The sequence below is a fragment of the Centroberyx affinis genome, unplaced genomic scaffold, assembly GCF_046629955.1.
Source record: "Centroberyx affinis isolate AG114_WGS23_722 - 3 ecotype Tasmania unplaced genomic scaffold, CSIRO-AGI_Caff_v1 ptg007038l_1, whole genome shotgun sequence".
NCBI lineage: Eukaryota > Metazoa > Chordata > Actinopteri > Beryciformes > Berycidae > Centroberyx > Centroberyx affinis.
In genome coordinates, this window is record NW_027283568.1 from 207,826 (window position 1) to 227,611 (window position 19,786).

Sequence of the window (19,786 nt, forward strand, 5' to 3'; positions counted from 1 at the left end):
GGGAGGCACGCCCAGAGACAGACGGGCGGTTAAAAAGACAGTCAAACAGACAGGTATGGGTGAGCTAGCAGCAGACATACAGGAGGATACACAGGCCGCCTGTCTGTAGGTAGCGCCCACCTGCCAGCCCTGAAACATTTTAATCATCTGATGGCCAATTACTCTGGAGCCTGGCAGAGCAGAACAGAAACTCACACTTCACTTCCCCTGCACTCGCAGATGGCCCTGCAGGCTGGATCCTCGTTGCCTGCCTGCCTGTCTGTCTTCCCTCTACCTGTCTGCTCGGCAAGCACCGCTCCTTATTGTTCTGGGTGAGAAAGCAATGAAATAAGGTGCTTGGCAAGGCTTTGCAGGGAGAGAGAGGGGTATTCATCATTAATCAAAAATGTTAGCCCTCTAATACGACATGTCTTCTCATGATCTCAATTACAACATCCGGGGCCTGATTGTCAAAAAACACTGGAAAGCAGTCTGAACACTGTATTTCATTAACAATTTGCCCTTTGCACACACAAATACAGACAAACACAGAGATAGACAGACAGACTGATGCACACTCCCCTGCACCACATCCATTTAGCAGTGGTTCTGACCTTGGCAGCAGGGGAAGAGGCTTCAATTCTCAGAGCAGCCGATAGGGTTGAACTGTACTTTGCTCTAGCTAAGCACCCAGTCAATGGGAGTTCAAGAGAAGTGCTGACCACTGTGACTGACTGTTATTGGAGGAGAGAGATCACCAGTATTGTCAAAGACAGAGGGAGAGAAGCGGTTGTGTTTCAAGGATGTGCACAGTGACATAGACAACGTGTGCAAGGTCCAAGGCTACATGAGTACTGAAAACAGCATCGCATAAAGGATGACAAGTAGAGTTGTTTATACGGAAATGAAGACATCCCTCATATCATCGAACGTTTGTGCTAACGCCTCCAGATGATGTCACATAATCAATAACAACACTTTGAAGCTTTTTAAAGGGATATTAATTCAGGCTGCTGTGGTGGAAAATGAAAGGAAGATCAATGAGATATGATAAATCATTTAATCAATCGCCTCTACTTAATGAATGTTCGTGTAAGAAAAACAATGTGAGCGAAATGATGGGATTAAATCATCACTATAGATCTGTGGCTGGTGCTACCTTGTGTCGCTCGCACAGTGTTGCTATAAATGTCTCCCGTAACACTGATCCACAGCTGAACAAAACCTTACAATATGAAATATACTCGCCGCTGCTATTATCTATCAAGGAAAAAAAAGAAAAGATGAATATTCCTTTCAATTTCTTTTTCCTCTCTGGTGGACTTGTGGTCTTCATCTGTCAGCCTCTCTTCGACAGCAGACTTCAATCACACTTGCTGGGCCATTGCCCTGGGCTGAGAGGCTCGGCGTGATGGAGGTGTGAGGCGCTCTACACACTGACCCACTAAAACACAGTCCGTCTCACAGGCAGTCTGTCCCACAAAACCTCTCTCTATTTATACATACTACCAGTCAAAAGTTTGGACACACCTGATTGAATGTACTATGTTTTTCATTAAAGCCATTTTGATCTAAAAGCTTAAGCTTAAATGCTTGAAATTTGTTTTTTAGACAAATATAAATAGTGAAGTTGATGCCTATGCATGAATTTAATTCCAAAGCCTTTGCCTTTCCATGGAGGTAAAGGGCGGCTACTCTAAAGAATCTCAAATATAAGATAGTTTTGATTTGTTTAACACTTTTTTGGTCACTGCATAATTCCATTTATATTATTTCATCGTTTTGATGTCTTTACTATTATTCTAAAATGTGGAAAATAGTAAAAACAAAGAAAAATGTGGTGCAACTAAACGTTTGACTGGTAGTGTATATACGTATATATCTGTTAACCCTTCACGCTGCTGTCAGTGGCGGTCTTGTCATTGGCAGTGGAACACATTAATAGCTATTCTGGTATGCAAAATGAGGTAGACGAGGCAAATGAGGTAGATGAAGGAGTCTTCGGGTGTTCCATGTAATGGAGCACAGGGCTCAGAGGGAAGTCAGCCGTGTTTATCCCTCTGGTTATCCCTCCGTCTGAATCCTTCCTCCGACTGATGATGAGGCTCTGGGGGACGTGCTGCTCTACTGGGAATACTGCATATTTCATGTTCTCTTTTTCTCACTCACTCTCTCTCCCTCTTTTTGTCAAAACCTTTTTCACTCCCTTTCTCTCTATTTTTATTTGTATGCTCTCTCTCTCTCTCTCTCTCTCTCTTTGTGTATGTGCATGTGTGCGCATGTACTCCCAGTGTGTGTCCACGCATTTGTGTGTGTGCCTCCTTGAAGCTTCGCTCTGGAATAGTATTTTCCTCCCTGAGAGTTTCGCCGGCAGCTATTCTCCTTCTCCTGGCCGTAGACTCTGTTGGCAGTCCCTCACAGCGAGAGCCTGGCCTTTTACACCACAACGCTATCAACAGTGGGACAGCTGTAAGCAACGCCCGCTGCTTTCGGCTTATCTTTAAAGCCCAACCATTTAGATCACACCAACCACGAGGCCAACAGTGGCGTCCATCATTTAGATGTCATTTAAAACTCATCTGTCACCGGAGCGGCATCATTAGTGCAGCTCTACACATCAAATACGAGCCTCTCCTCATTTAAAATCCCATCATTTGGTCGTTTGACACAGGCGTTGAAGACATGGGGAAATGTGAAAACAATGAGGTGACACTGCGTGCGTCTGTGGCACTTGTTGAATGGATGAGGCTTGCTGATTTGCTACCAATACAAAGCATTCCAGTATCAAGGGAGGTATTTAAACTGGAAATGTAACAGATCACACACACATACATGCACGCACACACACATACACATACACAGTTCAGCTTTTGTAGTTGAGGTAATATTTATATGAGGCGCAGAATAAGGTGAGTGTTCATTCTTTTTGTCTATTATATCTGTGGGTGTATGTGAGTGTGGATGTGTGTGTGTGTGTGTGTGTGTGTGTGTGTGGGGGGGGGGGGGGGTGCATGTGTGTATGAGAGAAAGAGAGAGAGAGAGAGACAGAGAGACTAAGAGAGAGAGAGAGAGACGCTATACACCAGTGGCATCAGCAGCATATTATTTCTGGTGCGTTTACCTGGAGGCATGCAGGCGCTCGGCCATGTGGTTTGTTGACGTCCACAGCTACAAGCTGCCATCCCCCGGCAGCGTCTTCATGGAACATCTGTGACACAAGGACAGTACATGAGGGGCGGTACACACACAAACATTCACACACACACACACACCATCAAATGCACTGGACCTCCGGCTACATCTTCATGAAACATCTGTGGCTACAAAAAAGCTGAAAGCATCACACTCGCATGCACACAGATGCGTGTCCACACACATACAGCATCATAGCAGCTAAATACAGTATACAGGCCTAAGGACCAAACACGGGAAAGAAAAACAAACCCACATCACAGCCAACAACTTCAAACATAAGTGACAGCTGGCCCACTGGTGAACATCAATCATTATTCTAAAACATGAACACACCAATATACTCATAAACACTTTCTTGGGCATGCTCCTGCCATATTTATGGATCACCTAGTTCCAAAATACCATGTTATCCTCCCAGTAAACAGACATTGGGCACATGTAGAGTTGTGTACTTCAACTAAAATGACTACCAATGTCACCATACACTGCTACTCTCTCATCCCAAACCTTTCCCCCACTCTATTCAAGCTCTGTCACATGCCGGTCTTCTGGGTATCACATTTTTTGTCACATCCTAGGAGGACCCTGTTGCCCTCCATAGCTTTTATCACTTGGTCTTTAATATTTATGAGAGGGCACAGACAATGCCATCCACAGCTTTGGTCTCAGCCACCCAAGGATGACATCACTCCACTGCACACAAGCCACACTGGACCGCAACATAATTCAAGGCGGCACTCAAGTTCACTCCCGCTTAATTATGACACCACTCGTCAAAAGTCAAGCGATGACAAAAAGCCCGATCCAGTGAAACAAAAGTGGATTTATCCATTGTCAGTTAATCAACACAGTTAGGTTTTAGGGCCTAATCTGTTTTAAGAAGCCTCGCCAAGTCTGTTTATTATCCGGAGACAATAGAGCAGAGCCGAGGACTGAGGAGTGTGGCGTGGGTCGTGTCCCCCGGGACCACCTTCCACCAGCCTGAGTCCCCTCCAAGGAACATGGAGAAGGAAGCATATTGTTTCAGCCTCTGTGACTGACAGTTAAGTGTTACGCTCCAGCTAATTAGTTTTTTCCCCTCTAAGATAAAGATTGGGGCACGACGATGTGATTATAATTAAATTTGATGGTGGCAGAAAAGGCTAATTGTTTTCAAGGTCATAACACTGTCTCCATGGCGGTGGCACCAGCCCAAATACAGGCAGAGCCCTGCAGTCCTGGGAAACAATAACTTGCAATATTTTCTGATTATACAAAATACATTGTTTGAAGTGACACTCACACTTTAGCAACACGGATCTGATTTATGTGAAATGTGGTCTGATTTGTAAAATTTGTAAAAGGACTTCTTTGTCCAGCTGAGAGAAAGCATATAGACACTAGGAGTGGGGAAAAATACTGTGGTACTTTACCTAGTGATATATTGATACATATTTCAAGGCTATAGATTAAACACAACATAAACAATGCCCTTTCAAATTGTGCTTTTGAAAATGAAAAGGGGTAATACTACTTAAAAAGTCTGACAGTCTTAGTGAGTGATTTGTGGCTTTTTATGCAAAAGTTATCTATGAATTTGCCGTTAAGACTACAATTTAAGCTTTTACTGTAATTGTTACTGCAAACAAATGAAAGCCATGAATACTGATGAATCAGAATATTATACGATTATTATATTTGGAGATGTCTGGTGTTTACCAAACAACAGTGTGGGCAAGAGAGAGTTTTCCACCTCACAAATAGAATGGCAGGCAGCTATTGGGTAGAAAACTCGGCATATAAAATGAGACTTTAAACACTTGTTGAAATAATCCTCCTCTTGCTTAATGACTGAAGGAACAAAGGTTTTGTTTCATGACCTTCCAAGATGTATTACCTTTAAAATTGAGAGGGAATAGCAGCACTGAAAACACTTCACTGCTTGTCAGGCCAACTCCATTATAGATAAAGAACTCATTAAAGTGTAGAAAAGGGCAGTGGGCTTCTTAACAAATACAATCCAATCTTATTTTCACAGAACACTACTTCCTTTGGTGCTTTAAAGAGATTTCACCTTCAATTTAACTTCAGGTATGGTCCAGTTAGATGTGACAAGCCAATGATGCCTTTTCTTTCCAAACAATACTATCTGCAAAATACACCGACACATCCATCCATCCAGTGTCTTTTTAGTCTGGGTTCTTTAGTTTGGTGTTTTTATTGTGAACTACTTGGCTATTAAGCACTTTACAGTGTTATTCTGGGATATTTCCTTTGTATTTCATGACATTCAGTTATGAAACAAGGAGCACTTCTGATGATTCTCTGCCTCATTACCTTTCCTGTTACCAATTCTAATGTATTCATAAATCAAACATTTTTCAAACTACTTTCCCCCCCTTGATTTTCTCTTCTTCAAACTCATCTCTCAACCCTCTCAGTCTATCTAGAGTGGTCTATAAGATATGTGGATGAGGCAATCAAACGTTCGTCAAATCACAAAATGAGCATCATTCAAGACCAGAATGACCCTCCTCCTCACACCACAAAGGACAGTTGCAAGTCACCAATCACAGAAAACAACAATGGGTGTTGTGTTCGCTGGAGAACAGTGAGAAATTTACAAAGATTTACTGTATCAAACTACTATCAGGTGAAAAAGTTATTTTTTCTTTCTTTTTTTTTTCTCAGCCAAACCACTTCTCCTCTCCCTCCTCAAGAAACCTGGGTGTAATCTTTGACCAGAATGTGAACTTTGACCTTCACATAAACAAGCTGGTGCAAACCTGCTTTTGCCAACTCCGGAACATCACACAAATCAAATCAATGCTATCAACCAGAGATCTAGAATTACTAATCCATACCCTAATTTTTTCACGCCTAGACTACTGCAATGCTCTTTTCTCCCGTCTCAGCCAAGCAGCCCTGTCCCGCCTGCAACTCGTGCAAAACGCTGCAGCCAGGCTGCTAACCAAAACCAACCGTAGATCCCACATTACACCAATCCTTGCATCCCTTCACTAGCTCCCCGTAAAGTATAGAATAGATTTCAAGATACTACTTATCACATACAAGGCCCTACATGGTCTCGCCCCTTCATACATTTCCGAACTTTTGCATATTCCTTATGAAGGCATCCTTATGAATCGCCATGCAAATTCGAAGAGTGCTGAAAACTGCGATTCATAGGGGCTGGACACCAGGCTACCGTCCCTCTGGAACTGTCTCCCCCCCTCTGTTAGATCAGCTGAATCTGTAAACAGCTTCAAAAAACTTCTCAAAACCCATTTTTACCGACTTGCCTTCCCTGTAAAGGGGCTGTAATTTATCTTTTTGCATATTGGAGTATATGTATGTTGCTTATTTTTCTGTATTGTATTTTTGTATTTCTGTATCCTGTGAAGTAACTTTGTTTTAAAAAGGTGCTATATAAATAAAATCTTACTTACTTACTTCTCTCTGGAGTATGAATTTCCCATTAGGCCATAAAACCCCTCAATGTTCCTCATTAACCTTCATCTCTCTACTGTACATGTCTCACAAAACTGCACTCTCGCGAGAAGAGAGCGGAGGCAGAACCTAATGGTATGTTCAAGAAAACTGGAAACTGGGAAGCTTCACACTTGGAATTTCCTACTTCCCACCTCAGAGGTGCGGGAACAATAGAAATATTATATTGGTGGAAACCTGAGCTCAGAGAAGAGTCCCAAGTTTCCAACTAGGAATTACGAGTTGGAGGGCTGTTCAAATGGATTTTTCCTATTCGGAAGTAGGAAGGTTCTCAGTTCCCAGTTGTGTTGAATGTACCATAAAAGAAGTCCAGCCAGGAATGAGAAAATTGATAGCAAATTGATACAATCTCATGCAACTCGTCAACTCCTGTAGACTTCCAGTAACTGAGCTAAGCCAACTGTTACCATACCATACCTTCAAACTGCATGTAAAGACATCCATGAGTTCATCTGACTCTGGGTAAGTAGGAAAAATAGCTAAATTCCCCAAAAACCAAACTATTCCTTTAACTATGAGACAAATATCTTTCATAACCTTTAGTGAAGTTGCTTACCTACAGTAATACTAACCTCAGTGGTTTATGTTGACCTACCATAATCTTAGCAATTTTCATAATCCTAGCTAGTCGTTTCTGCCTATACATATACCATGAAAAATTGCAAGTACAAGATTTATTACTGGGGGAGCTGCTCTTCTGTATGTTTTCTTACAATTTCATATGCGTTCTATAAACACACAGTGAGAATATATTTATTTCCACCTCTTCTCAACAGCATTGTTTTTCTTCCAGTTTCCTCCCAATGCCCTCTCCTCTTCCAGATCCAAGACACCATGGCAAAGCTATTAGGAGCACAGGGTTCACTCTGCAGTGCCAAGCGAGGCTTTCCCTGCCAGCTCCTTGTGCCAACTCCAACAGCACAGCGCCATTTCACTCAATACCACTAAGATTTCCCTGCGTGTGTGTATGTGTGTTTGTGTGAGTTTGTGTATGTGTATGTGTGTGGGGGTGCAGTACAGTAATCCGCCTTCCTTTCATGCATTTGCATCCATCAAACCATTTAATTTTACCATTTTTTTTTTTAAATGTTTGAGTATGACAGGTGAGATAATAAATAGTTAATCTCTCTCCATGTAAACCTGACATCTGCCCACCGTCTTATCAGCTGTGTCTGGAAGAGCACTGTGGTGCTCTGACCCAATTTATTTAAAAAAGCATCTGATTGGTCTATAGGTGGTCAATTTATATATTTATATATTGGACACTATTCATGCAATCCTGGGGAAGGCTATTCAATCCAAAATGTGTTGTTTTTTTATATTAAAGCTTTGTCAATTGTTCTCCAAATGTCACAGTTTTTTTGTGGGGGTTTTTTTTCATTCCTTTGATTGTTTTTGATTCAGGCACCTTGGATGAGCTTCAAGGTTGCCACAGATTTTTGCCCTTTGTGCTCTGACAGCCAGCCTTCAAGACTCTTCAAGAAATGTCACTTTGTTAATATCCAGGCCAGAATCAAACCCCACATGCAGCTGTCAGTGAGACACCTTGATGCTGCTGGGTTAAAGTTGTGTGTGTGTGTGTGTTTATAAAAATGTTCGGAGAATGCAACATGTGCTAGTGTATGTCTATTATCTAGTGTGTGTGTATGTGTGTGTGTGATAGTCATACCTGCGTTGTAGCTGTAGAGGTGGTACTGCTCCTCGACCCCCACATCTGCTGAAACTGCACTCGGATCTCAGCAAATGTCTCAATGATGACTGCAATGAAGACATTCTGAGAGAGAGACAGAGAGAGAGAGAGAGGGAGAGAGAGAGAGAGGCAGAGAAAATGACCATGGTGGAGGTGAGTCTCTTAGCTTCCTTGCGCTATCCCTGACACTACATCCACTCATCTCATTAGCCAGAGAACAGTATTCTGCTAACAAGAGAGTCGTTATGTCTGGCCCGTGGGAGAGGGAACAGGTGAAGATTATATGTCAATTCACTTAGCTGAACACCAAAACCTTTTCCCCATGCCACCATGCCATGCCAGCTGAGCAAATTAGGATATGGCTCTAACCTTGACAAGCCAGGCCAGGAAGAAGATGAGGGTTATGAAGTAGAAGTAGGAGCGCCAGCGGGGGAAACTGTCGATGGCTCTGTACATGAGGAACACCCATCCCTCCTGGGACGCAGCCTCGTACACAGTGAAGATACTCGTACCTAAAGAGAGAGAGACAGACAGACAGGGAGAGTCAGAGAGACAAACAGAGATTGTTGAAACAAATGTGTCTGTATCAATCCTTTGCTTAGCACAAAGATGTCTGCGAGCCTCACACCAATTATCGTGGCTCCCCTCAGATCGAGCGTTTCAAGCAGACAATACCTTGAGCTTTTCATCTATAATGAAAGCACATTCTGACAGCTTACAAGGTGAAAAACACGCCATCTGAGTATCTTCAAAACTGGAAGATTGAGACTTTGAATTCCAGTGGTTTCGCAGACTAATTAAACTAATCAAACTTATCTTCAATGCATGTCTTTGCATTACCAGTTAGAATTAGGTGTATGCAGTATAAACTGTGCTAAAAATGGAAAGATAGATGCATACTGTCCAGGTAAAATCACTGGAATACAAGTGGTAGAGAAAGGGTTCATGCTAAGCTCCTGTTCTCCAACCAGCAACCAGTAGTGTTTTAGGTGCTTAAAATTGTCTTTCTTCTGGTTTCTGGTTTTGAGAACAAAAGCTAATAAGAAATGTCTCCTTGCAAGTAGAGGATATTTAACTGAGAGTTTTGAACGTCTTGCATAGCACTTGTCTGTATGCTACTAAGAAGTCGTTTGAACACTTGGAAATGGGCCACTTTCATGCTGAGAGCTACTTGGTGAAAACAAGAGGAGAAAGGGATTTGAAGCCTTGTGAATCAGCTCACATGAATACGCCAGAGAGAGAGAGAGAAAAGATCCATAACAATACTTCAAAACAGGCACAGGCAACCTAGTTTTTTCGCCTATATATCAAATACACTTTGACAAATATGACTGACTGTGTTGTTGCTTGTCAATATACGTAGCTGATATGGATGACATCACCTCTAAGGAACAAAAGCTACCCATCATTATCAGACAGCTGTTACACAGACATAAAACACGGAGCTACATGACATAAATAAGAACATTCAGTATGTGCTTGTAAAATTTTTAGTAGTTACCCCATTTTACAAATATGTAGGGTAAATATCATTGCCATGAGCAAGATATTTGGTGAAAACAAGAGGAGAAAGAGATTTAAATCCCTACAAAACATCTCACTTGAAATACCAGTGAAACAAACAGACTCAAAGTAGGCTAACACTTCAACAATACGTCATTGAGTTACGTGGACATGGATGACAAAAAGCTACATAACATATCCAACCCTTCACTACATCTTTGTAAAAGTAAGTAGTGAACAGCGTTACTACGTGCCAAAGAAAAATGATAAAATATAAACATTGCTTGTCTAATGCCCTCATAAGCATCATGGATATTTACAGAGTGTACTGATATACCAATACATATAGAAATGACATGCATATGCCATGTTAGGAGCCCCCACCTCCAGTCCAGCATGTCTGACTCTGAATCGAGGTGTGCACTGCAAAGCACCGTTAAGCTCTCACTCTCCTTCACAGCAATTTAAAGATTAGGGGCACTGCACTGTGTACTGACACTGGATTTAGGCCCCATTCAGCTGATAAGAATGCAGCATGCTGCTAAGTGGCACAGCTTCACACTAAAGCCGGTGTGCACAATGCTTCCTTTCTCATTCTCTCGCCCAGGAACTTTCTCTCTCTGCCACACTTCTTATTAACAGGATATACATTTGCACAATACAGATGTGAAACAAAATCGTAACTTTACTATCTATGTGGGGATTTATTTTCAGTTACCATATGTTATGTGAGCGTGCATTCATGTGTGTCTGTGTATAGTATGTGTATGGGTAGGAGTGTGCATGCATTTGCCTGTGTTTGTGTGTGTCTGTATCTCCCTGGGTATTTGAGTGAGAGTGTACTTACTGGGTTGTACATGGAGCCATAAGTGTACATGTAAGTGAACATGTATGCTTATGTGTAAATGTATGTGTGTATATGTATATATACTGTATATGTGTATGTTATATATATATATATATATATATATATATATATATATATATATATATATATATATATATATATATATATATATATATATATATATATATATATATATATATATATATATATATATATATACGTGTGTATGTGCGTGTGTGTATATACTGTATGTATATACTGTATATCTGTATGTGTACTGTATGTGTACTGTATGTGTGTGTGTGTATGTGTGTGTGTGTGTGTGTAGAGTTCCTACCCAGCTCATTGAAGCCGCTGTAGCCGAGCTCCTGCCGGCTGAGGCCCAGGTCTTCCAGGTCCACGCATTTGAAGCCCAGAGGACACTGGTAGCCCTCCCCATGGGGGGAGCAGTGGGTGTCCGGGATGGCCAGGCTGTTCCACGTCACATTACTGACCACAAAGAAAAACACCCATTAAATAATAGGTTTAATCTTGAGGAAAATTTAAAAAAAAGTGAAATAATACATTCTAAAATGCAGAAAAAACAGGGAAATGCAAGTTATAAGAGTGAAAACACATGGAACAGCACCGATGAGGACTAACTATGAAGAAAAAAGCTTGTTTGTCTCAAGGTCAAACCAATGTCTTGCCACAGTTACGGACTTTAAATGCTAATGTTAATGGTAATTGTATTAACAACATCCTTGGATGAATCTGAGTTCTAAATGAATAAAGACAGTGGCAAGAATTCAAACAAATAGAAAATAAACTGTCAACATTATAGAGATGAAGCTACTAGACTATCACAAACAACCCACCATCCCGCCACTCACACACACAAGCATGACACACACGCACATGTGCAGATATAGACACATGAACACACACAATACACACACAAATACTGTACACACGCACACACACACATATACAAATACAATTTCCCCTCCTCCCTCTGTCCCTGTCTCCATGTCTTCTAGCCAAAGGTGTTATTCCAGGAGCTGCTTGATTTCTCTAATGAAAATTAATGCCTTCAAATTGGCCAGCCAGACATTCATCCAAATTGTTTATTAAGGGGTACAGGATGAGAAGGGATAATTTATTGCAGTATCACAAAGGGCAATCAGAGGCATAGTGGTGAATCCTGATACAGCTAATTATACTGGGCTGGATAATGGCTAATACCACTGTGCCTTATCAAAGAAATCACCTTTCTTCATAACAAAGGGGTGATAAATGAAGCCCCAAATGAGAGACGGAAAGTCCACTAATACCATGAAATGGATAATTTGCAGAGTCAAACGCAAAACCAAACATGTTTAAGATTAGGAATTAATCATGATTAGTTGGCCAAATCTGTGAGGGATTCGATCTAACTGAAAAGTGAAATTTATATGACCTGGAAGAATTGGAAATGCTGGCTCCTGTCACAGCCACACCTTCATAGTCCAATATTTAAAAAAACACAGATGATTACACCCTTTACAATGTTACTATTTTGTATTTAGTGGGTTCAAGATAACAACTTCAATAATATCCTATTGGTGTCATATATTCCAAAAAGTGGATCTCTCATTTTGGAACAAAACTCTTCATATTTAGAATTAACCACATCTATTACTTACAAACTATAATGTAGCTCCGGAGAAAACTATGCAACACAAATAACATCCTCCAGCTCAGTGGACCTAATTCATACTGTATGAATCTACACGTGTTATTCATCATACGGGGTTAAATAGTGGCAAGGTCAGCCGCAGTAATCTTGACATATAGAAGAGGGGAACAGACCCCAAGAACCTTTTCATCTAATATAAATACCCAGACCAGTCAAACTCTCCCCTGCTATTTTACTCCCAATTTCAATCAAATCCCTTGTGTGTGAAAGGCTTGGGAGCTGTGACTTTGTGCCAAGGGCATATGGCAGATAGAGATTAGACATACCAGGACTTGTGTGACATATTTCGAATATACCCCATTAAAAATCACACTTATATGGGGGGATTTAGAGAAAGGAGCACAGCAACAAACAAATCACATGCGCAGCAGCCTCGCCAACCTTTGGAGGGATGCTACAGAGGGCTGTCTGAGCTGTGAAATGCGAGAATGCCCTCTGCTATCTCTTCTGCGACTAAGGGGTCAATATATGCGGTGTCCCTAGGGTGCCGAGGCACTCGTCAGTGAGGGGAGATAGACGGATTGAGGGCAGGCCGTCGAGCAGGAATGAGCTTTAACGCAAAGCCCAGACAATGTAGGAAATGTTAATTATTGTGATTAGTGCTCGCTCCCGCTGCAGCCCGCAGCTCTAAGCGTGATGGCTGCCCCCCACCACCCCCCCCCCCCCCCCCCACTTCTTTTGTCTCCACGAGGATTCCTGCTCTCCTCATCACATTATCATCACCCGCATCGGAGTGATAAACACCTCCGACACCTTCACACATATGTGAGTGCACATGCAAATTAGCACAGTAACATGTAGTATGAACACACATGTTCACATCTCCCCCAGTGCAATCCATTCTGGGATACAGGGTGAGGCATTTCTAGCATACCATCATCATTCAGGGGACAATTTAATGATAATTTAAAAAAGAAAGATAGAAGAAAGGCAATTATTTCAGAACAGTGAAAAATATATAAATGCTATAAACAACAGATAAGTTGGAATCAAGTATACAATACCTATGAAGTAACCACTATCCTATCCTAAGTAAACATCCATGCATACATAAGAAATCAATAATAAGATATTTTGTGCTTTGCTCAAAGACCCTCAAGCTCTGAGAATGAATGACATTTGCAGATAAAATTTGATAAACAGATGGATATTTGTACAGCTATAAATTTTGAGATAGTAAAAAGCTCAAGCCTCACAGATGGAGAACAAGTCATTTTTAATGCCTGTTCATAGAATAGCACAATGAAACCAGCTTATGGTGACTTATCTCCCACTTCAACAAATAATATTTCACATTAATTGTAGTGCATGCATTTTATGCACTTAAACGCTTACAGTGATAATCCGTATGATTTTTTTGCTTTTGGCGACACTATTTTATATTTGTTCTATTTTGTTATATTTGTTTCAAACAAATCGTTGTTGTTGCTTCTGTAAACATAAAATACATCACTTCCTGTGCAGCAGAGGATTTTTCCCGGGAAAGAGGGAGGGCAAAAGCGTGATTCGTGCATTCAATCATTCATATATTGTTTAACATAAGTTGTTAAAAAGGAGTATTACCCGTTCTCTGTGTCGTTGGTAACACAGTGATGGTTGAACGTTCCAAACATCTGAACACCCAGAATTCCATAGAGGAGGAGAAAGAAGAGCAGGAAGATAGACACACTCCAGATCTGTTCCCCTGATCGCCTGGAGAGAGAAAGGGAGCGGAGGACGATTTGTCTATGAGCCAGATTTAATATGTTATTACATGCACAATTATCCATATATTGTGCCAGTCATATTTAAGAACAATGCTCAGTAATGATAGCTTTATACTTGAGAATGTTGGTGATGCGGGAGCGAGGAAGCTCGAAGCGGAAGTAGATCCTGAAGGCCCGGATCATGATGAGCGCCCTGGGGATTCTCAACATTCCCCATGGAGACATCTGATCCACCAGCTCCGCTATCTCAAACACCTACGACAAAGACAGAAGGATGATTAAGAAGCAAATGCCAGCTACTAAATCGCCTTCTGGCAAACTGTGCAAACATCAGCTGCTCAAAATGGCAAGTTAGTTGCAGAAACTTAGATAATGATGCAATATACCTGCAGCACCAGGGACACCCAGATGAAAAACACCATGAATCCATCAAACATACACCAGCGATCCTTCACATAGGAGTTATCCCCCTGGGCAGAGAGAAAGTGAGAGAGAGAGAGAGAGAGAGAGAGAGAGAGAGAGAGAGAGAGAGAGAGAGAGAGAGAGAGAGAGAGAGAGAGAGAGAGAGAGAGAAAGAAAGAAAGAAAGAAAGAAAGACAAGGAGAATGAGAGAGATAGAGAGAATGAAAGAGAGAGACAAACAGAGAGAGAGAGAACAGAGGGAGAGATTTATGAATGTATACATGATTCAAGGACATTTCTTAACAAGCAAGTTGATATGTATTCACTCCAACACAATTACAACAATTTTAAACGAAAAAACAGCTTGTAAAGCCTTTAATGAGGCTTAGAGGTCTGAGAACAGTTCATGTCAAGGTGTGCCACCGCCACCTGGCCAAAATCTGAAGGAGGAAGACTGCGAAAAAGAGGTAGCAATACTGCAAGAAGATAATGGCATAATAGTCAAGGAAAACAAAAAACTTTCAGGAAATTACTACCAATGTTGTGAGACTGACCATAATTCTCAAACAGCTCCATTTGCATGATGATAAACAGAACAAATAATGATTAAACCACTGAAGTGTGAACAAACTGAAATGCCATGGGGCCAACAAATATGGGCACACTTAATTACCACTTAGGGGGTCTGCTAGACACTCTTAAGGGGTCAGTCTTCCACAGGATGAAAGGCTGCAAATGGGAGGGTGCGCTCTGAACACTTTACAGATAAGGACCTTGTTTGATTACACACTAACAAGCACAAAAGCATGTGATTAGTTCACAACGCTGCTGGGGAATGTTTGTCTTGTGCAGGAAATTACCAAAAAAACAGCTACTGTGTACGACTTCCTAGTGTTAATCTCTCTCTCTGTCTCAATCCCAAGGAAGCTTCCTATTTAGCTAGCATTTCTAGGTAGGAAGCCGAAATTTTCATGCTGTAGTAGGCTACTGTCTCATTCTGGTAGGACACATAGGAAGCATCCTTTTAAGATACCTTGTTTTGGCCGATTTTGAAGGAAGGAGCAGGACATCCCACAACACCTTGCAACATCAGCGAAGAAGAAGAAGAAGAAGAAGAAGAAGAAGAGGAAAACTTCTCCAACAGCCACTAAAATTAATGGCAGAAGTACTCGCTTCGACCAAACGTTTTCCAAAACGAACATATGACCATAAAAAATAACCTAGAACTTTCAATTCATTTTTTACTGAAAATTGTCAATAGGGAATCATATTACTTAATTTCAGTACAGTCTATTGTTTCTGGAAAGCTGCTGAAATTACAACTGGCATAAAAACTGTCATAGTAAGCTAGTTAGCAATATGTCGCTACTGCAGCAGAGCATATTCAAGGCTTAGTTTGATGGTGGATAAATTAACTGGTTGCACAGTATCCTCCGTATAACAACGACATGGCTTATTTTTCATAGCCAACAAGTACACAAAGCTAACCAACATATTTTTGTCATTTCTTTTAATCTGTTTTCAAAAAGCCGTATACTAGCTGTTGCTGGAGTGTAGGCTAATGTTAGCTGCAGTCACATGACGTTGCCTAGGAAGGCTGTTTCAAACTGTTTATTTCTCTGCTACCTACAGTCAAACAAGGAACCTTATTAGGAAGGACCCTAGGTAGGGAGCAAGGAAGAAAGAAGCTACTGTACCCTCCGAGTGAGACAGAGCCATAGACAACGTGAATTACCCGGTCTGACGCAGTGCGTTTATGTGTGTGTGTGTGTGTGTGTGTGTGTGTGTGTATGTGTGATCTGTGCTTCACTCATAGGTGAGCTGACTCTATGAAACATGCAATTTGTCATGAATGATGGAGTCAGGTTGGGAGCAGGTTGATGCTGTCTCCTTGTACAGTAGATGGACATAATCAAGGGCTCAATACAGTCTCAACCAATGATATTTACATGATCTATATGGAGTGCAGGTATGGCACATACAGCAAGGGGCATTAGGTAATAAATGGGGTAGAGTGTAACAAAGGGGAACAAGCACTTAAGAGTCTGAGGTTAACATGACCAAGAAAAGTCCTGAGTGATTGCTGGGGCTTTCCAATGATTATTGATTCAGGCAAATGCCACAGTTCATCAACTCATCAATACAATCAATCATCCTGATGTGAAACTTGACATGCTGTTGATGCTGATATCGACAGAGCTGTATATCACCAAACATCCACATAAAAAAACAGAAAATATTATCTTTCCTTTTCCACAGGGATGATAAATGTTAATAGGTTTTATCGAATCGAAGAACGAACAGAAATGTTGTTGAAATCTGCTGTTTCCCCGTTCTGTGTCCGCCCGATGCCTCCCTGTTTGTGTGTGCTTGTTATCCTTGATTTGCCAATTAAGCTGTCCACACTTTCTATAGCAGTAATTAAGGGCCTTTCATCTGCCAGCTGCCTGTTTCTGGACGCTTCTATAGGACATTATCTATCTCCCCCTGATTCCAATTGTGTTGATTGATCAGAACTTACAGCTCAATACAACTGGCAAGGTTGAGATTAAGGGTGTGATTAAAATCAGAGGTGGTACAAAAAGGCCACACTTTTGACCATATAGCCTGAGATGATGGACATAAAAAGACATAAAAAAAAACCCAAAAGAAAATGAATGAAATATACACAACGAGCCAGCTTGTGTCACGTTGCAAAATGTTAACAAGAGCTGGAGACATGTGTCACTTTCCGGAGATACCCTTTATGTTCTATTAGCAACTTTGTAACTGAAAAAATAATCTATTGTTTGTTCTCCAATGCAGTTACAGCAGAAATTATGTTTTCTCTAATATCCCTGTCTTTCACAAACAAGTTTTTTATTTTAACCCTAATAGAATGCGTGTTTAGAAATATGTGTCTTAAATGGCTTGACATTTGTGTGTATAACAATTTAATATAATACCCCATTATTTAGCCATGTAGAACACCAGAAATATTTGCTGAAATATAAAAATTCATGCAATCATTTAGGAAGACGTTGTCTGTCTCCTTAATGATTCCTCTAATGTGAATCTTGCGATCATCTCAACAACAATGCATGAGGACTGTGTCTGTGACAATAGCTACCTTGATGATTCCTCTGATGTGCATCTTGGCGATCATCTCGGCAGTGTAGAGAAACATGAGCAGCGTGTCCAGCGTGAAAGTCACATACTGTAGTGGAGGGTAATGCTCGAATGTCTTGGGGGTGTTCATACACACAGAGATGACACTGATGATGGCACAGGCTCGCAGCAGGGAGTGCACCCACTGCAGGAAGAGGGGGAAAAGAGGGAAAAGAGGGATGAGAGGGAAGTGGGACAAAGGGTACTCAAATATTTTGCTTTGTCTAGTGTTGGCCAGCTATTCAGCCATTTTCAACACAAAATTATCGGGAAACGTACTGTAACAGTAATTACAGTGGAAGCCTATATTCTGGTCAGCTAGCACACTCACTGGTTTGTTGATCCAGAAGATGTCGGCGCTGTCTGTGAGGGTCTCGTCTGGCCCAAAGTCGGTCATGGGCTGGGCCTCGACCCGCGAGCTCTGTTTCCTCTTCAGCATGCTGGGGCTAGCCGTGCTATACAGAGAGTGGATCTGACAGAGAGAGGGACGTGGACCACAGTGACCAAAGCAAACAGGAGAACAGGAGAACACTCTGGCTGCATCCAAGTCTGAGCATCTGCAGTACCACTTTTTCTAAATGGATTACAATCAAAATAACTGAGTTTTCTGTTTACTCAAAGCAGCTCAGAGCAGAGCCGCTTGGCTGGACACATATGGCCACATTAACAGTAACAGACTCTTCTAAAAATGGCAGTGCAAATCTGCACGATAGTAAACAACTGTAAAAAGCTTAGCTGTACCACTGAGTAAATATAAGACAAGTGAAATGTCATTCATTTTATCATTCAAATTCTCTTATATGATGGTATAAATTAAATTGTGTATCAGTGATGCCTTCTGGATGGGATAACATTTTTTTGCATTAAGCTAAAGAATTCTATGTTGTGCATTCTGCAAAATAAACTACCCGGACTTGAATTGCCAGAACTTTCAAATCAAACATGTGTTGCATTGTTGAATGGCCACCGTGATACACAACGTAGCACACATGGAACACAGGACGAGTGTATTCACATTGGAAAAGCTTCAGTAACTTACCATGAGGAAAGATCAAACATGATCTTCACCCTATTGAACGCCAAGGCGCCAGTAGACTATACTGTACAACCTACTGTACAGTGTGTGGCGGTGTGTGTGGGTGCATCTGTCCATGTTTGTGTGTGTGTGCATGTGTGCGCGTGTGTATGCATAAAAGAGAGAAAAAGAAAACCGTAAAGGCCGTTTCAACATAAGAACACAAGAAGAAATGACACCCTCAATGGAGACAAAGCGCACATACCAAAGGGAAAAGTAAAGCTGAAATTGCTCCAGCACTGCACATAACATGCGATCAGGCATACCCTGTAAATAACACACAACAGTTAGTCAACATCATGGCATATATGGTGTACAGTACACTACCAACATCTACAGTACGCTCATAGAGACAGGAACGCCCACCACGTCTGACATCAAGGCATATATGCGACACACTCTGTGAGTGAGTGACTGAGGTGTTGTGGAGGAGGATGGGGCAGAGGAGGACCGTGGGACTCACTGTGAGGCTCCTCATTGGTGCGTTCATCCCCAGGTCACAGAGGGGTGGAGAGACCAACCAGAGAGAGAGAGAGAGAGAGAAAGACTAGAGAGGCAGGGGGCAGAAGGTCCTATAGGCCCGGAGGTCCTGCGGCAGCGGTCAGTGAGCGGTAGCAGTTAAAAGAGCAGTGAAGAGAGGTGAAAGAGACACATTGACAAAAACGGTGCAGTGCAGCTTCAGTATCAAGGTTGTATCAAGCAAGAGAGCACTGGACTATTATTCAATAACATCGAAGTAGCCAGGCTAGATCAGTCTCACGATGAAGCTAAAGAATTCACATTGTAGATGTTCCTGCTCAAGTACCAGACTCGTCAGTTAACAAAATGCAGAACGGAGCAAAACATCAAATCCCTAATTCCCACATGAGATATATGATTGAAGCATAAGCATATGAGCAAAGATTTGTGATTCATTTTTGCATGTTCCTAGCTATGAAAATAATGCATATCTCAACCTAGTTTGAAGTTCATGAGGAATAGACAAACATAATTATTTTATTTACATTACAATGTGAATGAGTCAATGTCTGACATT

The 19,786-nt window shown here is 41.4% G+C and overlaps 1 protein-coding gene across 1 annotated transcript in view; it reads right to left on the reverse strand.

Annotated features, from left to right (window-relative positions):
* The window catches only part of nalcn (sodium leak channel, non-selective), a 72,937-nt gene extending 53,940 nt beyond the window's left edge, over window positions 1–18,997 (reverse strand). The window contains 10 exon segments of the mRNA XM_071513358.1: window positions 3,101–3,187; window positions 8,333–8,437; window positions 8,723–8,865; window positions 11,041–11,192; window positions 13,984–14,112; window positions 14,242–14,381; window positions 14,513–14,596; window positions 17,638–17,820; window positions 18,007–18,147; window positions 18,956–18,997. Coding sequence (XP_071369459.1) covers window positions 3,101–3,187; window positions 8,333–8,437; window positions 8,723–8,865; window positions 11,041–11,192; window positions 13,984–14,112; window positions 14,242–14,381; window positions 14,513–14,596; window positions 17,638–17,820; window positions 18,007–18,147; window positions 18,956–18,997 — 1,206 coding nt within the window.
* Window positions 18,998–19,786: the final 789 nt, after the last annotated feature.